The 19,046-nt window shown below is 45.4% G+C and overlaps 1 protein-coding gene across 1 annotated transcript; it reads right to left on the bottom strand.

Moving 5' to 3' along the window:
- Positions 1–299: 299 nt before the first annotated feature.
- GALR2 (galanin receptor 2) lies at positions 300–12,919 on the bottom strand. Its single transcript, XM_048818372.2, has 2 exons — positions 12,243–12,919; positions 300–4,704 (listed from the first exon to the last, which is right to left on the bottom strand). Exons 1-2 carry the CDS (start codon positions 12,596–12,598, stop codon positions 3,924–3,926), a joined length of 1,137 nt encoding a protein of 378 aa, XP_048674329.1. The 5' UTR covers positions 12,599–12,919; the 3' UTR covers positions 300–3,923.
- Positions 12,920–19,046: the final 6,127 nt, after the last annotated feature.

The following is a 19,046-nucleotide window of genomic DNA, read 5'->3' as shown; positions in this document are numbered from 1 at the left end:
TCCTGCAGTATGTCCTACTGCGCTCATCACAGCATCTCTTAGACATAAAGTGTGGTCTGGAGTCCTAGCACATGCCTATTTGGGGGGCAGATGAAGAGAAAACCCCCAATCCTCCAGAGGGCATGGCCTCGTTATCAACAGAACTAGGTTCTACTCAGGGTCCTGCAATGAACAAAAGAAAAACAACTCCCCACCCCCCAACAGCTGCTTTATCACCTCTGTCGGATTGTCGGATGCTAAGCAGCATCTCACCTGTAGAATCTCTCTGGGTGAAAGGAGACAGGACTCGGCTGTAATGAATATAAAGGTGGTTCTTTATTGAGGCAGCTGGACCCAGGCAGACCCTGGGGTTTGCTCTGGCTCTCCAGCTCCCATGCTGGTTACTGCAGCCCATGCTGCCTAATGCAATGATACCCAGACTGCGGCTCACGAACCAAAAGTGGCTCTTTAACGTGTCTCCTGAGGCTCTTTGCAGCACATGGTATTAAAACACTGTGTGATTTCATTGATAACCAATCCAAGTTATTAACCAGTCAGGATGCTTTTACTATGCTATTAACTAATTGTAGTTGATAAAATAATAATGTTTGGTCAGTCATTTTGCTGTGAGAATAATATAGATTTCCCCTGTCATACCATTTAAACATGACTAGACTGTACTATAGTAAATGGAACAATGAATTCACACGACTGTGGCTCTTTTGGGTAATGTTGATCATTTGGCTCCTGAACCACTGAGGTCTGAGTATCACTGGCCTAGTGTCACAACACAGGGTCAGGACTAAGCATTCATGGAATACAGTGCTGGCTACACTACATGGCGGAGTCAGTATTAACATAGAAGCTCTCCAAGGGGCACTCAGATGCTGCAGAAGAATGGTGATGCAGTGGGTGGCGCTCTTCTAGGTGAGCCGGTACTGAGCCGATGCCCCAGGCTGGCGAGCTACTGAAGGTGCCTTCTCTTGGATGAGATGTCAAGCTCATGTCCTGATCGTCTGTGGCAATTAAAATCCCATGGTTCTTTTTGGCATCAACCCAGGTGCTTTGGTCAAGATAGGTGATTTATATGCCCATTAAGTTCAACTGGATATGTAATTCTTCATTTGCCTCCTAAGATGTCTCGTGTAGGGCTGCTGTTGTATTCCACCATTTCAATGGCACATAGAAAGTGATCGCTCTGGACATTCTGCAAAGCACTTTGAAACACATTGCAATTAAAGGTGCTAATATGAAGCAGACCAGGGTGGTAAGTACAGATATATACATTAGGTGAGAATCACAGCTCCACTTATATGACATAAAAGTCCCCATGATCCCGCATCTGATTAGCACAGCTAATCTCATCAGTGGCAGACTGTCCCTCAGTAGCAGCACCTGGCTAACCCATGCCGCTAAAAATCAGTTTCCCTGGTCCACCTTCCTTTGCAGGTGTTCACACTGTCACCTGCCAGGAAGACTAAACTCACACCCCAAGATTTCATTCCCGGTCCAGACATGCCAACTTTATTAGGGGTGTTTGTACCTAGAGGATTGTTTCAGACCCACCTCTGATATATATGGCAATGATCTTCAAAATGGTGGCTGGCTTTGTCGTTCTGTGGAAAAAGGGGACACATGGCTAGAACTTAGGCAGTCAGGGATAAGGATGGGAACAATGTGACTGGGCTAGCCACATGTCCAAAGTGGCCCAAGCCACAGGGATACACTTGAAACATTCACCTTCTTCTTAATACTATTTAACATTTGTGTTGTAATGGCACCTGAAAGCTCTGATCAGGATCAGGGCCCCATTGTGCTTGACTCAGTACACACATATATGAAGACATGTTCTCTGACCCCAGTGATCTTACAAGCTAATAACACAGTGATGTATGCAATACAATCAAATACAGAGAATTGTAATATACATTGGTAACTGTTTGTTTGTATTATGGTAGATAAAATGCCAACTTTTCTTAGCTATGCCTCAGCCTAGACTGGCTGGTTGATTCTGGTGGAGGAGGGGTTTGAAGGAGGAGGGTTAAGGCGGGGGGTGGGGGTGGGGGGGAGGGCCTTTCAGGTCAGTTTAGGGCAGGAATTCCAGAGGAGGGGCAGTGAGATGATGTTTGTGTGAGAAGCTGACAAGTGGCTGGCTGAGGCTGTCGTCAGGAAGGGGGATGAGTGAAATAAGGGGGAGGGGCAGAACCGTGAAAGACCTTGAAGGTGAGGGAAAGAAACATCTCAATTTGGAGCCTGAATCATGTCCAGGGGTGCTGGAAGGGAAGTAGGGTGAAGCAATTTCACCTGGCTTGAAGCACTAATAGCAACCCAATGCCTGGCTTCCGTCATATAAAGGGGTTTGCAGTTTGGTTCAATGACTCTCAAGGCCCCAGCTATAAAAATGGTTCCAGTGACTCTGCTCAAGTACTCAGCAGTAGCAACTAGACACTTACACAGGTGTCACATGGGGTTCAAAGGGTCTTCCCGGACACCGAACCTAATTCAGCTAAATGCAGCCTGGAGTCAGGGGGCATGACTTCCACGGGATTTGCAGTGAGATTAATGGTGGAAGTTGCTCACAAAATGGCAGTGTAACAATCAATGTGGTGTAACATGAGTGTGTGTAGCAGTCAGGGCAGGTGTGCAAAGCAAGTGACAGGCATTTAAACATTCAGGGAGTGGGAGCATAACAAGCCGGATTCTGCTCTTCTTTTCAGCCAAGGAACTTCACTGGTTTCAGTGGAGTCACTCCAAAGAATCTGGCCTTTAGAGTTCCAAATGTGAGTACAATCATTCGGTTGGGTCTGAAGAACCTGCAGACCCAATATGATGCCAAAGGGAGTTGGTCAAATTCTCGTTTGTTACGCTAGTGCAATCCTATTTGAAATCTTCCCTTTTGTGCCCCCTGCCCAGGTTCCAACTTAACTGGCCCCTTTCTGCTTGTAGGAGGAGACAAGAGCACTTTGTGTTTCAACCCACTTGTCCTTCCACACATGTTCTCCTCCCTGTCAATCCCACTGTGACAACTTCTCCACCCATACCTTGCATTGCTGTTTACACTAATCAGGCTGGCTGCTGTTTACATGCACTTTGCATGCACTGGTGCAAGTGACCACACCAGGGGCATGGCACCGAAGAACCCGCCTCATAATGCTGCATTTGTGACATCACCGTCATTTCCATTGCAACAGACTCCTGTTATAAATGCAAAAAGGTGACATCACAGAGAACCTGTGAGAACTGAGCTTCCTTCCTGCACCTTTATATACAAACCCTCTGAAACCTGTCCCCCCACTCATCCCTTTTGGAGACTCCTGTGTGACAGCAGAAGGGTCACTGAACAAGCCACTCCCCTTTTTTGGCTGTTATAATGGAATGACTTTTACCAGCGCAGCAACGAGCTTCCCCAGTCGGCCACCTGCACCGAAGCAGGATTTTTTCTTTAGAAGTGCAGAACAATCTGGAGAGAATGTTCTAGTGAGGGGAGCTCTAAAGGTCTCCCACAAGTCTTTCTCCTGCAGCCAAGTGGCTCTGTAAGACTTTCAAAGGTGCAAAATTCGTTCTCAAAGGAAATAAAATAATTTGCTTCCAATCTAACCCCCTCCGGCACCATCCGCCCCCCCCCCACACACACACACACTGACTGACCATTATCATAAAGTGGAGGGCCACATACTAGTACATGTAGGAACTGGTTTGGGGAAAGTAGGTTTTGATTGCTGGAGCTACGTGATGATGCCAAGAGGAGGGCAATGAAACCACATTCCACATAGCCGTCTTAAGCATTCATGTGGCTGAGAGACTAGAAAGCATCAGCATTTTAAAGGCTGAGATTCCTGTGAGCAGTACATTAAAGCTAAAGTTCAGTCCTACCTGGGTCCACGTGACACTGCCCTAGAGTCAGAAGATTTTTTTTTTTTAAAGCCAGTAGGAAAGAAGTTCCACTAGGTGACATTGAAGGTGATGAAGGAGTTGGCTACTTTCTGCTGGCGCCCTAGCTGCTCCGTCTCCCCCCATGGATGGTCTGGGATCTGACAGCTGGTGAAGGACCTGGCAGGTGGGAGCTCGTTGATATGTGTCACTTCAGTCAGATCCGCCTCCAGGGTGCTGACAGTGTTGGTTACCTGTACCACATGTACCTTATTGGCCACCTTCTTGTGCAAGAGGCAGTTGAAGATCTTCTTGAAGCCCTTGCGGAAATGCTTGGAGACCAGGGCATAAACGATGGGGTTGACGCAGGAGTTGGAGTACGAGATCAGGTGCGAGAGGATCCTGAGCACGTAGGTGGCGTGGTTGAAAGGAAAATAGCCGAACCAGACGCACAGGATGATCAGGTGATGGGGCAACCAGCAGAGACAGAAGAGGACCGCTACAATGATGATCATCCTGGTGACCTTGCGCTTGGCCTTCTTGGATTCGGACATATCTTCAATGGGGTCCACGGATGTCCAGAGGTAACGGATAGTCCTCATGTAGGTGAGGCTAAGGATCAGCACTGGGATGACATAGCTGAAGATGAAGGTGCAGATGTCCATGATCTTGCGTTGGGAGATCTTCCAGATGGGATGGCAGACGGTCAGGTTGGCCATCTGGAACTCCTGGTAGTAACTGAGATACGGGCCGGAGAAAATAATGGAAAGACCCCAGATGAGGCAAATGGCTGTGAGCGCATTCCGAGGGGTTCTGAGTTCTCTAGAATGCAAAGGGTATCTAATGGCCAAATACCTGCAAGGGAGAGAACAGAACAAAACTACAGTTCTATTTAAAACGGAGAAAACATCATCAGGCCAGCTACATGGGGAGAACAGAAGGAGAAAAAGAGTTAAAATGAAAAACTTTGCACTTCTAATGTAATTTCTTGTTTAACTAATTGTCCCATTTCCAAGGGCTTGTCTCCACAGAACCTTTGTGCAAGACACTCCAGGGTGTCTACAGCACACTAGCCTGCCACGTGCTAACTGGCCAGGCGGACCCTGCTACCACACACTAAAAGTTCCATGGTGTGCTTTAATGTATTGCTGTCTCAAACTTTTAGTGCATGGTAGCTGGGTTGAAACAGACAATTAGTGCAAGGCTAGCTAGTTAGGATGCTGTAGCGTCACATCCTGGCCTGGTGTCAAATCTCCATGTAGACAATGTGCCTGACCAGGCTGGTAGAGAGGAGATGGTAACTCAAACTTCTCTTTGTCACTGATTTTCACCATATCTTTTACATTTTATATAATAACAACATATGGGCCATGGCGGCTGAGCTCAGATCCAAATCATTTTTAGGGTGTGATCTCAGTTTAAGGCTGAATTAGGGCTAAGAATCTGGTTTGGATTAAATGGCACCTACATCTTAGAAGCTGCGGTTTCCAAAATGTCAGAATCTTGCAAGCTCACCCACTTACCAGCTCAGTCACCTTGGTTGGATACCTAAGCTTATTCTAATGAGATCTTGGTTACATCAAGAACAGAACTAGAAAATAGGGTTCCTTCATTTGGGATTCAACTGGAACCAAAGCCATAGGGTTGAAGAGATTTCAGTTTCTGAAATGCCACCATCCACAAAATCCAAAGGGACTTAAATTTGAACTTCTGGTTTGGCCCATCTCTGTATATGACAATGACATAGTAAAAGCAGCAGACTCAAAGGGCTGTGCTTTCAGCGACTGGTGCTCCCTTGAAAATGCAGCTGCAAAAATGCACATTTGTACTTGTGAATGCAGTGACCTGTTTTATGCACATGCAACTGCTGTTGTTTGTAGGCACATGTTGCTCTGGTCTTTTGACCATGTGGCTCTTTAAGAGATGTAAAATATTTATATCTCATCAGCTCCACATCCGTCAGAGAGCCTCCCCAGGGAATTGGCTCTGAAACAATGGTTGATGGTGCACCGGTATATGGGCTGGAGAGTCATTTTATTTGCCACAAACAGTCAGCTCTCTGATGTCTGCACCTGGCACTAAGGGTGCAAAATTCCTGGTTACCAACAGATCTGTCCTCAGGGAAAGAGCATGACCCATCACTTTTTCAAGGAGAAGAATTTCTCTTTCTCCATCAGGGAGAGGGAACAAGGGCCTGATTCCCCATTTCATTACTGCAATCTATGCTGGTGTAACTGACTTCAGAGGAGTTACACTGGCTTAAAACTGGAGTGACACAGTTGGGAATCAGGGTTAAGGTTTTTCCTTCAGCACTATAAACTTCATTTCCACTGACGCCACTGAGAGTTTTTGCCAGTGACTTTAATAGGAGCAGGAACTTCATCTAATAAAGATGCAGCGTTCCTATCCTTTTCTCATGAAACAGGGCATGCTGCCGACTCTTGGCTACCTCCCACACTGAAGCTCCATTTCAAAACAAGCCTGTGAAGTGCCAAGATGATGACGTGTAATCAGCTGTCCTGTAGATTACACATCTCCCCCTTCCCCAACACCCCATCTCCACCTGGGCCCAAACCACAGAGGATGTGAGTTTTCTGCAGCTCCTAGCTCTCATGCAGAATCCTTCAGCTCAAGCAGTAATGGCTCTGACTTTCAGCTTTGTTCCCTGGGGGGAGAAGGGGGTTATTGGGCGGTCATTACATGTGGTTGATATACCATTTTAAAGGGGGGTTTTCATTGTTATTAATTGTAACCATAAATTAGCATAAATTAATAGACCTGCATTGCAAAACCCATCAAACACCTCCCAAAGTATATTCAGTCTTACCACAGGCACAAAGATATCAGCTAGGATTATTATGTATAATGTTCTGGGGAGGATGTGCAAATAGCTATTGATGTTCAGGCAGCACTAGGTGGTCAATGGGAGGTCAGGGTACTGAGTGCATTGCAGGACTGAGATCTAACTGGTTAGAGACTTCTGCATATAGCTTTACCCTAATCCTGAGCTGCATGAATTTTAAAATGCACATCTAATTCACAGCAAGCTTTTAAAACATGTTTTTAGCATCCGTCTATGCCCACTAGTGAATTCCGCTTGATGGTTATTACCTGGTAAACAGTCTCCAGATAGGTTTCAGAGGAACAGCCGTGTTAGTCTGTATTCGCAAAAAGAAAAGGAGTACTTGTGGCACCTTAGAGACTAACCAATTTATTTGAGCATGAGCTTTCGTGAGCTACAGCTGATGAAGTGAGCTGTAGCTCATGAAAGCTCATGCTCAAATAAATTGGTTAGTCTCTAAGGTGCCACAAGTACTCCTTTTCAGTCTCCAGATAAAACATGAGAAAGATTCTAGAGGGCTTCTATTTCGAGAGGAACTGATCCATCAAAGTCCCAACCCCACAGCCCTTTTCCCTCAAGCCTGTGGGACCGTATGCTGGAGTAAGGGTTGTTTTCCGATTGCAGGGTGAAGCCCAAACCCTACAGGTATAGAAAATCCCCCAATTCTGCAGCCTTTGGATTCTCACTGGCAACCAGAGTTGCATTCTTCAGGATTTAACCTTTCCTTTATGGAGAAGGGGGAGGTGAGGAGAGTCATGAAACTGAAGTTTTCAGAGCTCTGTTTTTCAAGCCTCCCCTGTTTAAACTGATGTCCACTGAAACCAACTAAGGGAAGCCTGCACACCCAGAAAAGTGGAAACTACCCTCTAGCCTCTTCTTTGTGGTTATAGAATTCAGCCCCTCCAGCTGTTGCAATGATGACCATTTAAATGCTAAGTGTCTGAAGTGTATGTCTATACTACAAACACTACAGCAACAGAGGAGCCACTGGAATGCAGACACTTGCTACAGCGACAGACAGGAAGGGGTTTTCCATCACTGTAGTAAATCCACCTGCTTGAGAGGTGGCAACTGAGTCAACAGAAGAATTCTTCCATTGACCTAGCAGTGTCTATACCAGGGCTTAGTTCGGCAAAACTATGTCTCTCAGGGCAGGGGGGGGAGGGGGAAGGAGGTTAATTTTTCACATCCCTGAGCGACAAAGCTAGGCCAACCTACATTTTAGGTGTAGCTCAGACCTTCGTGTATCATCCAAAAGGTTAGTTCCCCAGAGTGAGTCACTGCAACATAATATTGATGCTCTTGTGGTGAGAAGAGAGCACAGCGGATGGCAAGAAATTCATAAATTTTTTGGCTTGCAAAATTTTACTAGACAATCGTTGCCATTTCCTACCATTTCACCTCTTACATTTTGGGTCTGATCCTGCAAAGAGCTGAGTGCCTCCTGTGAGGTTCTGGGCACCTTCCACTCCCAAATGAGATGTCACTGATCGAGTCCCTTGTTTCGTACATTACTAACACACCAGTGAGTGTTGAATCTAAGTAGCTTGCGTCAAATGCAAGACTGGAAGGGAAATATATCGAGGGGCAGGATTTGACAAGGGAGAGGTGCCTCAGAAAATGGAAAGAAATGAGTTGATCCATTTTGTACTACTCTGAGGGTATTTTATGCCAGCCTCATTTCTGGAATCCTTAGTCTTGGACTGACTTGGTTATTGTATCAGAAGACTGGCACCGAAATACTGTGAAGATAGGCACGTTGGAAATGTCATTGAAAGATGAGATTAGTGAGAGATAGTAAACAAGAGGCACAGGATGTGAGTTTCCTTTAATCTCATTCACAGCTCCCACTGCTTTTCCCTCTGAAAACTATCGTCAGGAACAGCGGGAATACGATGATCACACAGAGGAAAGATTTAAATGACAGTTTAGTAATCTCCCGATTATACGCCAAACTCCTGTGGGCTCAGTTCTCTTTTCCCATAGTTCTCAGAAGCTTTACACTGGTGTAACTCCACCGGCGTCCATAGAGTTACTCCTGATTTTACATTGGTGGGAGAGGAGAATCAGGCCCTTCACCTGCTTTCAATATACGTAGGCTTGGAAGGATTAGCTTTTTATCAGTAAATGTCATCAACCATTGATTTCACCACTGTAAATACACAAACTGATGAAAAAATACTTCCATTGATAATACTCAAAATATACAGACAGGCAAAGTAAGAAAAATGCTACTTGAGAACGTATTAGAGTTTGACGCAAGGCTATTTACTTTCTATATGTCCACATGTGATGTTGACAATTTGGGTTACAAAACTTTTATATTTGAATCTCAAAGTCTGTCACTAAATAATTGTCTTCCTGCCCTCTGATTTCCCACAGCTGTGAAAATTTACATCGATTAAAAATAGAAAAAATGCTTAAAAATAAACAGCGATCTTATCTGTCAAAATTATAGAAAAATAAAAACTGAATTCTGCCAAGCTGAATATTTTCAGCTGCCCTTCTACGGCTCCTTTGGTGACAAGTGGCTGCTGCATAAAGCAATTATTTATTGCAAAACAAATAAGACATAAAAAATAAAATACAATTTTGTGAAAGGCAAAAAAAAGACAACTTTCTGTCTGGCTTCTGTTCTATAGTGGCCTGCCAACGGTTTGCAAAAAGGGCTTTTGGCATCTTTCTAGTCAGCTCTAAGATCCCCAGATCTTGCAGGTTTGAAGTCCTGAACGCCGAGTACTTTTGACTTTAAATAGAAAATATTCTAATAGAAAAGTTTCAAGAGCCACGGTTATCTTTCTCATTGCAAATTAATTACTTCTCAGCCTCTTGAATGCTGAATTGGTGGTAGAGATCAGCAGGAGCAAATCACAATTACAAATGTCAAACGCTGCAGGCTGCCTTCATTAGGGAGAATTCCAATTCCAAACCTCGCTGTTGTACATGACAGTTTTAATTGAAAACCAGCATTCGTTCTAATGTACAGTATTGTCAGGTGCCCCCAGGCCAGCCTGGAATCATCACCTGGCATTTTAATAATAATAATTAATAATAATTAATAATAATAGTATTCAATAATGTATGTTAGAGAGAAATGTTCTTTCAAGTAATGCAAATAAAAGGTGTTGGTGAGTGGAAATGTTTAACTTTCGTAACTCTTTTTAAAAAATTTACCTACTTTGCCATTTATCAAATGCTATTTAGAAAGCAGGTGTGATTTCTGTAATTCCTCAAATGAGCTAAGAGCTGCTGCTTACATTATGACATCTATTTCTGAGCCTCTATGCCAAGATCACGGACAGTCATAGCTTGTTTTTCTCTCTGGTTTTGATAACCTGCTCACCTTATCTCCCAAAGCCTTGAGTTAAAACAATCAGGGACAGATTTTGATCTCACTTATATCAGTATAAATCTAGACTGGCTCCAGTGAACTAAATAGCTTTCTCCAAATGTATGTCGGTGTACATGAAATCAGAATCTAGCTGCCGGTTTCTTTTGAAATCCTTTCCCCAGCCTCCTTGTTGTTCCCACACGTTTCCCAGCAAGTTTGTCATCTTTTAGCAATTCTAGACACTGAAAACTTTCTGATCATCTAGGGCCAGATTGTGAACCCATTCCTTACAATAGTGAGCAGTTACATGTACAAGTAACCTTGTTGTCAGATAAGTAAATGCTCATCGGTAGGCATAAGGGATTCACACTCTGACCCTCAGGAGTTTCTCTGCTGTTAGCTTTACACCAGCATTCTCTTGTTGTCTGCTCTTAAAAAGCAGCTCTGGCAATGCCCCCAGGAGACTCAGGAAGTGTACACTTCCGAAACCTCCATTTAAATTCTTCAGTTTAATTAACACGCTCCCTTATTTACATGAGCAAGCTTCCTCTTTTCATGCCCTGCTTTCCTTGGGGATGGGGATGTCTCCACTGTAGCTTCTGTAGGGGAGAGAGACCCGTTTCATGCTAATATTGCCCTTTGGTTTTCATGTGGTTGACCTGCATGCTTCACCCATTTACCCATCACTGTATCTCTCTGTGGCTCTCAGAGAAAATCATACAGGTGTGACCTGATGTCACAGGTATGTCTTCACAACAAAAACCAAAGGTGTGTTTTTACGTTGAGTTAAAATCCGAGAGAAGGTGAGGCAGTTGTCGTTTTCACATGGGTGAGAGGGTCGAATTAAAGGCTATGTCTGTGCAAAAAAGGTGGTGGGGGGCAGTGTTCACTATCCTGCTGTAAAATCTTAGTGGAAATAAGGCACTTGTAGCTCACCCCCTGCTCATGGCTGACCTCACCTACTTTCCCTTGCAGGAAAATCTACAGGTGCCTTGTCTTCACTAGGATTTTGCAGCAGGCTGGCTAATGCGCCTTCGTTATCCTGAGGTAAAAGCCCAACTCTTTGGCAGTGGAGACAAAGCCTATATAGTCACATTGGTGCAAACCCGCAACATAGGCCCAGTTGGCACCTAAAATGTAGGTCATCTTTGCTACGTCTCTAAGGGGTGTGAAAAACACACACCTCTGAGAGACATTATTAAACTGACCTAAGCCCAGTGTAGACAGCGCTAGAATTCTTCCATTGACTAGCTACTGCATCTCAGGGGGTGGATTAACTACAGCCAGAGAAAAACTCCTTCTGTCGCTGTAGCAAGTGTCTACACTACAGTGGTAGGTCAATCTAATCTTTAAGTGTAGACTGGGCCCTACCTGAACTCTGCTTAAACCACACCGTTTTCCATTGATGTCCCTCCTTCCCTTTCACTGAAAAACCTCCTGGCCCCTCTGGGGAGCTGAGTCAAGGGAAAGCAGTCGTGCTTCTCCCCTCATTCACACTGATGTACCACCTCTCCTGTCAATGGACCCACTCCGGCTTTCCTCCCAGGCGCGTGAGAAGAGACTCTGGCCCTGCATGTGGACCACAATTTGGGTGATGACTCTGAACTCTGCCAGCCAGGCTGAGCTCCCAAAAGCACAGTGCTGCTGGTTTCATCTGTCTCTCTCCTTCAGCCACGGGAATGCTTTGGGGTCCTCCACTCCGTCCCCCTAGCGAATTCATCTACTCTGAGCTGGGCTGGGGCCAGGAACTGGTCCCAGGTAATGTAGCATCCCCAGCTCAGCCGTCTATGGGTGCCTAATCCCCCCCCCCCCCCCCCCCCCCCGCAGAGCACAGTCCCATTTCCTCTAAGCTGCCTCTTTCCACCACCCATGCGAAGACCCGAGCTTGCTGGGGCATTGCAACTTCCAGGAACACCCGCCCCCCCCTACCCCCCTGCAAGAAGCCCTGAGAGCCTTCTGTCCCACTGTGGAGCTCACCTCCTGCTCCCACACTGCACCCCTCTGCTAACCCTTCCAGTGCAGCTGCTAGTCCCCTCCTGCCCCCGATTCCCTTTGCCCTCCAGCTCTCTCTGGTAACTTATGGGCAGAGTGGGAGAGGTTCTGGCTGGCTGGCCAGGTTGGAAGGTAACCAAGGAAAGTTGCTGAGAGTTATTTGCCAAGGGGGGGGGGGGCTGGAAGGAGGGCAGCCCCCCTGCTGCCCTGGCCTCTCCGCTTTCCTACCTGTCCAGGGAGACGGTGGCCAGGGTGAAGCTGCTGGCGTACATGGTCAGGTAGATGAAGAAGTGCACGGCTTTGCACAGGAAGGGCCCGAAGACCCAGCCCTCCAGGGTGTAGATGGTGGCTTGGAAGGGCACGCAGCACACGATGAAGCACAGGTCGGCCACGCCCAGGTTGAGGATGAAGAGGTTGGTGGTGTTATTCACCTGCCCGTTCCGCAGCAGCACGGCCAGCACCAGCGAGTTGCCCACCGTGCCCAGCAGGAAGATGAGCGAGTACGCCAGCGGGATGAGCACGGACTCGGGCTGCCAGCCGGCCTCGCCGCCGGACGCGTTGAGCTGGGCCAGCGAGCTGTTCATCGCCGCGGTGGCCCCGGCTCCGCCCCAGACACAGCTGCTCAGCGAGGCAGACCCAGGCCGGGGGTAGCGTGGGGCGCCTTGCTCGCTGGCATCCCCCGGGCGCTCTCCGCTCCAGCCCCTGCCCTCATCCGCGCCGCGGAGCCTCGCTTAGTTCGCGGTGCTGCCCGCCGCCCGAGCGGCCCCGGAGCCGTTCTCCCCGCTTCGCGCCCTCGCTCGCCCGCGGCTCGGCTTCTCGCCCGGCGCGGGAGCGGGTTCTGCGCGCCGCCTGCTGCCTCTCTCGCTGGAGAGCACCGCGGCGGTCTCTTGAAAGCGCTCGGGGGGCGGGGGAGTAAACTTCTTGGCAGTTTTTATTTATTTATTTATCTGTCCCCTCCCTCCTCGCAGCCCAGCGCTCTGTGTGGCTCGGCACCCGGGGGGAAAACGGCATAGATCCGAGCCAGGCTCTGGTTTCCCCGGTGACAAATCCCTGCAATAGAATTAATGCTGTCTATGGAAACCTACGGCTGGCCTCCTGGCCGCCCCCAGAACCCTGGTCTGTTCCTTCGTGCCTACACGTCAGGGGGGGTCCAGAGGGTGCCCATGTGAGGGGCAAAGGGCTGCTTTAGTTCTCCTCCAAGGAAAACTTGTGGGTAAAGGGAAATGTTCCTAGTCCAACAATGCCTCCTGTTACCCCGGCAGGCAGTAGCTGTCCCAGGCAGGCTGGCGTTCTGCTTCTGCAAAGGGCTGCTCTGACACACGTGTCAGAGCTCTGCGCAGAGCTCGTGTGGAACAGGCTCTGCGGGTTGGATCCAACAGAGCGGCTAGATGCTGGACTATTGATTTGTTTCTATGATCCAGGTATCTCCTGTCTTCTGAGACCGCAGCAGAGGCAAATCCTAGAGTCTCCTGTCCTTCCACCTTGAAGTCAGTGGGAGTTTTGCAAGAGTGAAGGAAAGACTGCAGGAGCTGGATGCAATATCGATAAATATTAGGCGAATAATATCTGGCCAGTTTTTCTACTGTTATTTCTTTTATTGTGGTAGCATCTCCAGGCCTCATGAGGGCTGCATTTTGCTGGCTACTGCACACACAGAAAATGGTCCCTGCATCGAAGCGATCTATTCTGGCTTTCAGGTTGCAGAAGAGTTGTTGGCTTTGTCATCTTTTGAGCAATAAAGAGGAAATCCGTAAACCCATCCGCAGTGGGAACAAATCCTTAACACCTCTCCTCTCAACCAGCTACAAAATTGCATTTTTTCCCCTCGGTACCTTTCCAAAGTATTTTCTTATCGTCGTAGAACACCATCAATTCTTTGAGTATGTTTCACTTCGCTGATGTTCACTTGGCTTGGGATTAGTGATCAGTAGTAATACAAAAAAATATAATCACTGATACTTTCCACTTCGCACATAATGAGATCAAAGGGCTTTATGAGCATTAACGAAGTAAGCCTCACAGCAACCCTGTGAGGTTCTGTGCACATGAGTAAACTGAGGCACAGAACAATGAAGTGACTTGCACAAAGTCGGAGGCAAATCAGTTGTAGTGTGGATCTGCTGGCTCCAGTCCTATGCGTTAATCACTAGGCCCTGCGTCTGCATTCAGAGAACAAACACATTGTAGGAAATCCTACTTTGTTCCTGGTCATACAGACAAAGAGGCTAAATGGGTTGAATACAGTATTTGCTGTGAATTATACGCTCAGCTCTACTGATTAGGAAAAGGATGCTGCAACGAGCTATGTTAGCAGATACCAAACACCCACGATTCTTTGTACAGTACCCAACCGAAACTCCCACAATCCTCTGAATATACAGTGTACTGATGCTCTGTGTCTATAATTCTAGGTGCTTTAAACTTAGGTTAAACCTCAATGTGTGACCAAATGATAGAAAGCGTCTAATCTTTTACTCTTATCCCAGTGGTCCCTGGAGAATATGTCCAGATGTCCACAAAGGAGCCTTTGTTATTGATGAGGGATACTCGCGATTGCAAATGTGTTCTGTAATTGATGAGATGATAAACTATTAAGAAATGTTTTTAACTCATCAGGAATTTCTTGTTGTCACATATATTTTCTGTAATAATGACTTGGTTGGAAATATCTTTAGTTTATCAGCCATGTAAATTAAGGTACCATCAAGGAATTTCCACTTGTAATTGGGTGGTGGGAGAGGAATTTCTCTCTTTGTATACACCTGTGGTATATAAGGAACTGAGGTTTTGAGAGTTAGGAGTGAACCCAGCTGCAGAGATGCTTCTCCAGAATCAGTTTGGTAACGTATAACCTTCCTTTCTGTATTGTGCAGTGTTAATCTTTGACTAATAATCTTTGATTAATAAATTCCCATTGAGCCCGGAGTCAGCTGGAGTCTTATTTAGAATCAAAATTGTATCCTAACAGCTGTCAAAGATGATAACACTTTTCCACTAAAGAGCAGGGAAGAAGAAAGTCACTCTGGGAGAAAAGTTTCAGAGTAGCAGCCGTGTTAGTCTGTATCCCCAAAAGAAAAGGAGGACCTCTGGCATTTTAGAGACTAACAAATTTATTTGAGCATAAGCTTTCGTGAGCTACAGCTCACTTCATCGGATGCATGGGAGAAAAGCTATCAATTTGCCAAAAGAGCTTTGCAGCATGGAACTGCCTGAGCCCCCGATTCAGAAATGGACAGCTGCCACTAGACCATGCAAGACCGACATCCTACTGAAAACAAGAGAAAAGGGGGCTGGTTAGGGCCCTGGACTGGGACTCAGGAGATCTGTGATCAGTTCCCAGCTCAACTACAGCCTTTCTGTGTGACCTTGGACAAGTCACTAAGTCTCTCTGTGCCTCCTTGTCCATCTGTAAAATGGGAACAATACTTTGTCTCCTCTATTTAGACTATTTCTCACTATGTGTCTGTACAATATCTGGCACAACAGAGCCCTGAGCTACTAGTAGTAAATTTACTACTACTACCACTATGTGCTACTATAATATGAATAATAACCCCCTTTTCCATTGTAAAGCCTGTTCCTAGACACTGATCGTTTGTTTTATTGATTTTGCTAGCCCCTCTGTTCCTTCTCAGGCTATTGCAATTGTAAATTGACTTGCATGGGTTTCTTCTCTTTACCATTTGCAGTTATGTGTACACACATTGAGATCTTTTTCAAAGCTTCTTTACAAATGTTTGTGCAAATTGAGGGCTGGATTGACGGTACTGCAGACCGAAGTCTTTCGTTGTATAGATCCTGACCCTTGGAAGAATCACCTCTTGGAGCGAGAAGATAATTCATTCTCCTTAGCCTATTCAGTCCTAGGTCCTTCACTGGAGCTCTAAAAAAACCCCACCATTCGTGATGCAAATTCTTACCCATGGGGAATTGAACTGAAACCAGCAAAGTCATTTTGCCTAGGACAACTAGCAGCCCTCAGATGGTAGAACAACTTTGAGGCACTTCCAAGCTGGGTTTGTAGACTCAGTTTTCCATTTCCTTGCACCTTCTGTCCCTGTATCCCATGCATGACCCACTAGCTCCACCAACAATGCAGTGTTGTCAAATCACATCAAATCCCCTCTTTCAACCCCTGGCTGCCCCAGAGGATGGAAAAGGTGCCGGTTTCCAAAAATGGAATCTGTGCAATGAACCAACTGGTGACAGTTTTATCCTTAGGATTTACAGACTCCAGAGCAGATTCAAAGCCCCTGGCAAACGTAAGCACTTTAAGTATCAAGAGGGAAATGGCATGGTAGACATGTGCTTGAGCTAAATTCCACCAATTCTTTACCACTCGAGTGAACTCCCTTGACAGAAGCCTAGAGAGGATGTTTGTGCTCTGCATATCTCATTTGCAACGTAATAGACTTCAGCTGCCTTAATGAGACATATATGAATGAAAACAGCAAGCATTTGTAAAAGGTGTTTTAGCTGAGTCAAATCCCACCTCTCTGCTTGAAATGACCATCACTTTAAAAACATGTTTGGTAAAGAAACCTACTCCAATACAGAGAGTCTCATCTCAAACTTAGGAGCAGGTGGAAACACACTGAATATTAAAAAGAAGACTGAAGTCAAAACTTAAGATGGAAAGAAAAGATGCAAATTGTGATTTTTCACTTCGGCCCTCATGTCCCCAAAAGGGTGCAAGAGTCAAAGAAAATCAGATATAAACGAGCCTAATTTAGCCCTCTGGAAGAGTGAAAGAATTACAATATAAACTGCTGATTAGATTAGTTTATCACATCACCATCCTGTGCAAATATCCTGCTAGGACATAAACAAGAGGCAGAAACCTCCAAGCTTTGGATTACAATACCTGCTGGTTTTATTAGAGCTGGTGCACTAATTACAACTGTTTGAATTCTATTATTATCTTAAATTATTATTATTAAATTAATTAACAAGAGTTGGTATTTATTAATAACCATATTGCAGAAGTGTCTGGAGACTCTAGACCTCCTGGGGGCCCCAACGTGCTAGGGATGGTACAAACACATACAATGTCATGCTAAAAGTTGCCCAAGCATTTCCTTTCTAAGCCTCTTGTTTTCTGTTGCTTATGATTTTCTAAAACTTTCAGCTGTAAGGCTGAAATTTTCCACGGTTGGCCAGGGAACCAAAATGGTGCAGCTATTTCTGCATATGAGAACATTTGGAGGGGGGAATTGTGAATATTTTTTTTAAACTGCTCTAGCTGGATATAGAAAAATGAAATTTGACAGAAAACAGCCCCTGCTGAGAAGTGGCTTTTGAATACAGTATAGTGAAAATTGGGTTTGATTTTTCAGTTATGAGCATTTGAAACTGTAATTGGTATGATGTTTTTAGAATTTATTTGCAATGAAGGCGGGTTGTATTTTGCATGCCTGGGGAAGAGGCACAGGTTCTCCTGGAATGGGTCCTGTTGCACGTTGCACGTACTGTAAAGCCGTGTTTCTGAAAGTACATGCACACAAGTGGATGCTTGCGAAGATGTGCAGACCCAGTGAAGCCAGTGAGGCTCTGCATGGGCTCAGGGATCCAACCACATGCATGCAATTACAGGATCAGGACCTAACAATGCATGAGGCCATGTATATAATGCTTTATAAGGTGTGCATATCAGTCCAGTGCACAAAAATAGGCTAGGGCCAATACACACTTTATAAAGAGAGAACATTGCTTCATTCATTGCACATTTTTTGAATAATTACACAGAGTTAAAGAGTTTTACCCAATTTAATTGGCACCAACTCTCTCCCCTTTCGTTGCAAGACTCATGAGAAGTGTTTTTCTTAAAACCCCATCTCTTGGTCTTACATGAGAATCACTCTCTATTTAGCTGGCCCTCATCACCATAATATCTGAGCACCTCAGTCTGTATCCTCACAACACACCTGTGAAGTAGTGCAGTGCTATTATCCCCATTTTACAGGTGGGGAACTGAGGCACAGAAAGACTAAGTGACTTGCCCAAGGTTACTCAGAAAGCCATGGCAGAGCAGGGATTCTGAATCTGAATCCCATGTCCTAGACTAGTACCCTAACCACTGTACTATCCTTCCCTCTCAACTTTCATTTTAAGTTTCCAACCCTCATAGAGAAAAGCTTGAAAATGTGACACTGATGTGTCCAAAAGGCCATAAAATTAACAGGCAAATAAAAACAACCTCCACTGTACTATTTGTAAAATATCTGAAAAAATGTAAGCCAATGTCATGATTTCTGAGGGCCTGTCATATGATTTTTGAACACCTGGATTAAGCCATACTGCAATCTACACAATAAGTACAACTTTGAACAATCATAGAAGTTTAGTACTGGAAGCTACCTCAGTAGGTCACCTAGTCCAATATATAACTTTACAATGATTTGAACAGTTAAATAATACAAGGCCACATATGACATAAATTACAGGAAGCAGGGGGGCAAATGCTGTGTATGGTGAATAAGGTTTTGTCTTTGCTGCAGAAAAGGTGTGTCTTTACCTCAATTTATTTATCACTGTAAAATTCTAATGGAGACAAGGCATAGGTAGTTTGCACTTTCAGGAACAACCCTTATCTCCTACCTGTGCTTTACCTCATTTCCTACATCAAAGTAAAATCTAGTGTCTTGTCTCCACTGGAATGTTGCATTGAGATAGAAATCTTTGTGTAAAATCACACTTTTTTTGTAGGGAAGACATGGCTTAAATGAAAGCATCCAGCTATAAAGCCAGCACCAGTGGGAAGGAGAGCAGAGATGTGTTTTCAGCTGTGATTTGAAAGGAAATGGAGAAGCAATGAGGCAACTATTTCAGCTCACAAAACAAGTATGTAGGAGGACTGGGAAGAGGCTGGATGACTGGCAAGTAGAAAAGTGGCAATGTCTAGGATAAGGATTAAATCCCAGCAGTTTCCAGAGCTCTCTCTCCACATCCTGTGGGGGCTCCGCAAAGGGAGGGAGGTTACAGTATGGCCCTACATCAGCTAGAGATGGGCCCAAGATGCAAATTGGGGATTGT

This window comes from Caretta caretta, chromosome 14 (genome assembly GCF_965140235.1).
Source record: "Caretta caretta isolate rCarCar2 chromosome 14, rCarCar1.hap1, whole genome shotgun sequence".
Lineage (NCBI taxonomy): Eukaryota > Metazoa > Chordata > Testudines > Cheloniidae > Caretta > Caretta caretta.
This window is presented reverse-complemented; position numbering and strand designations above follow the sequence as displayed.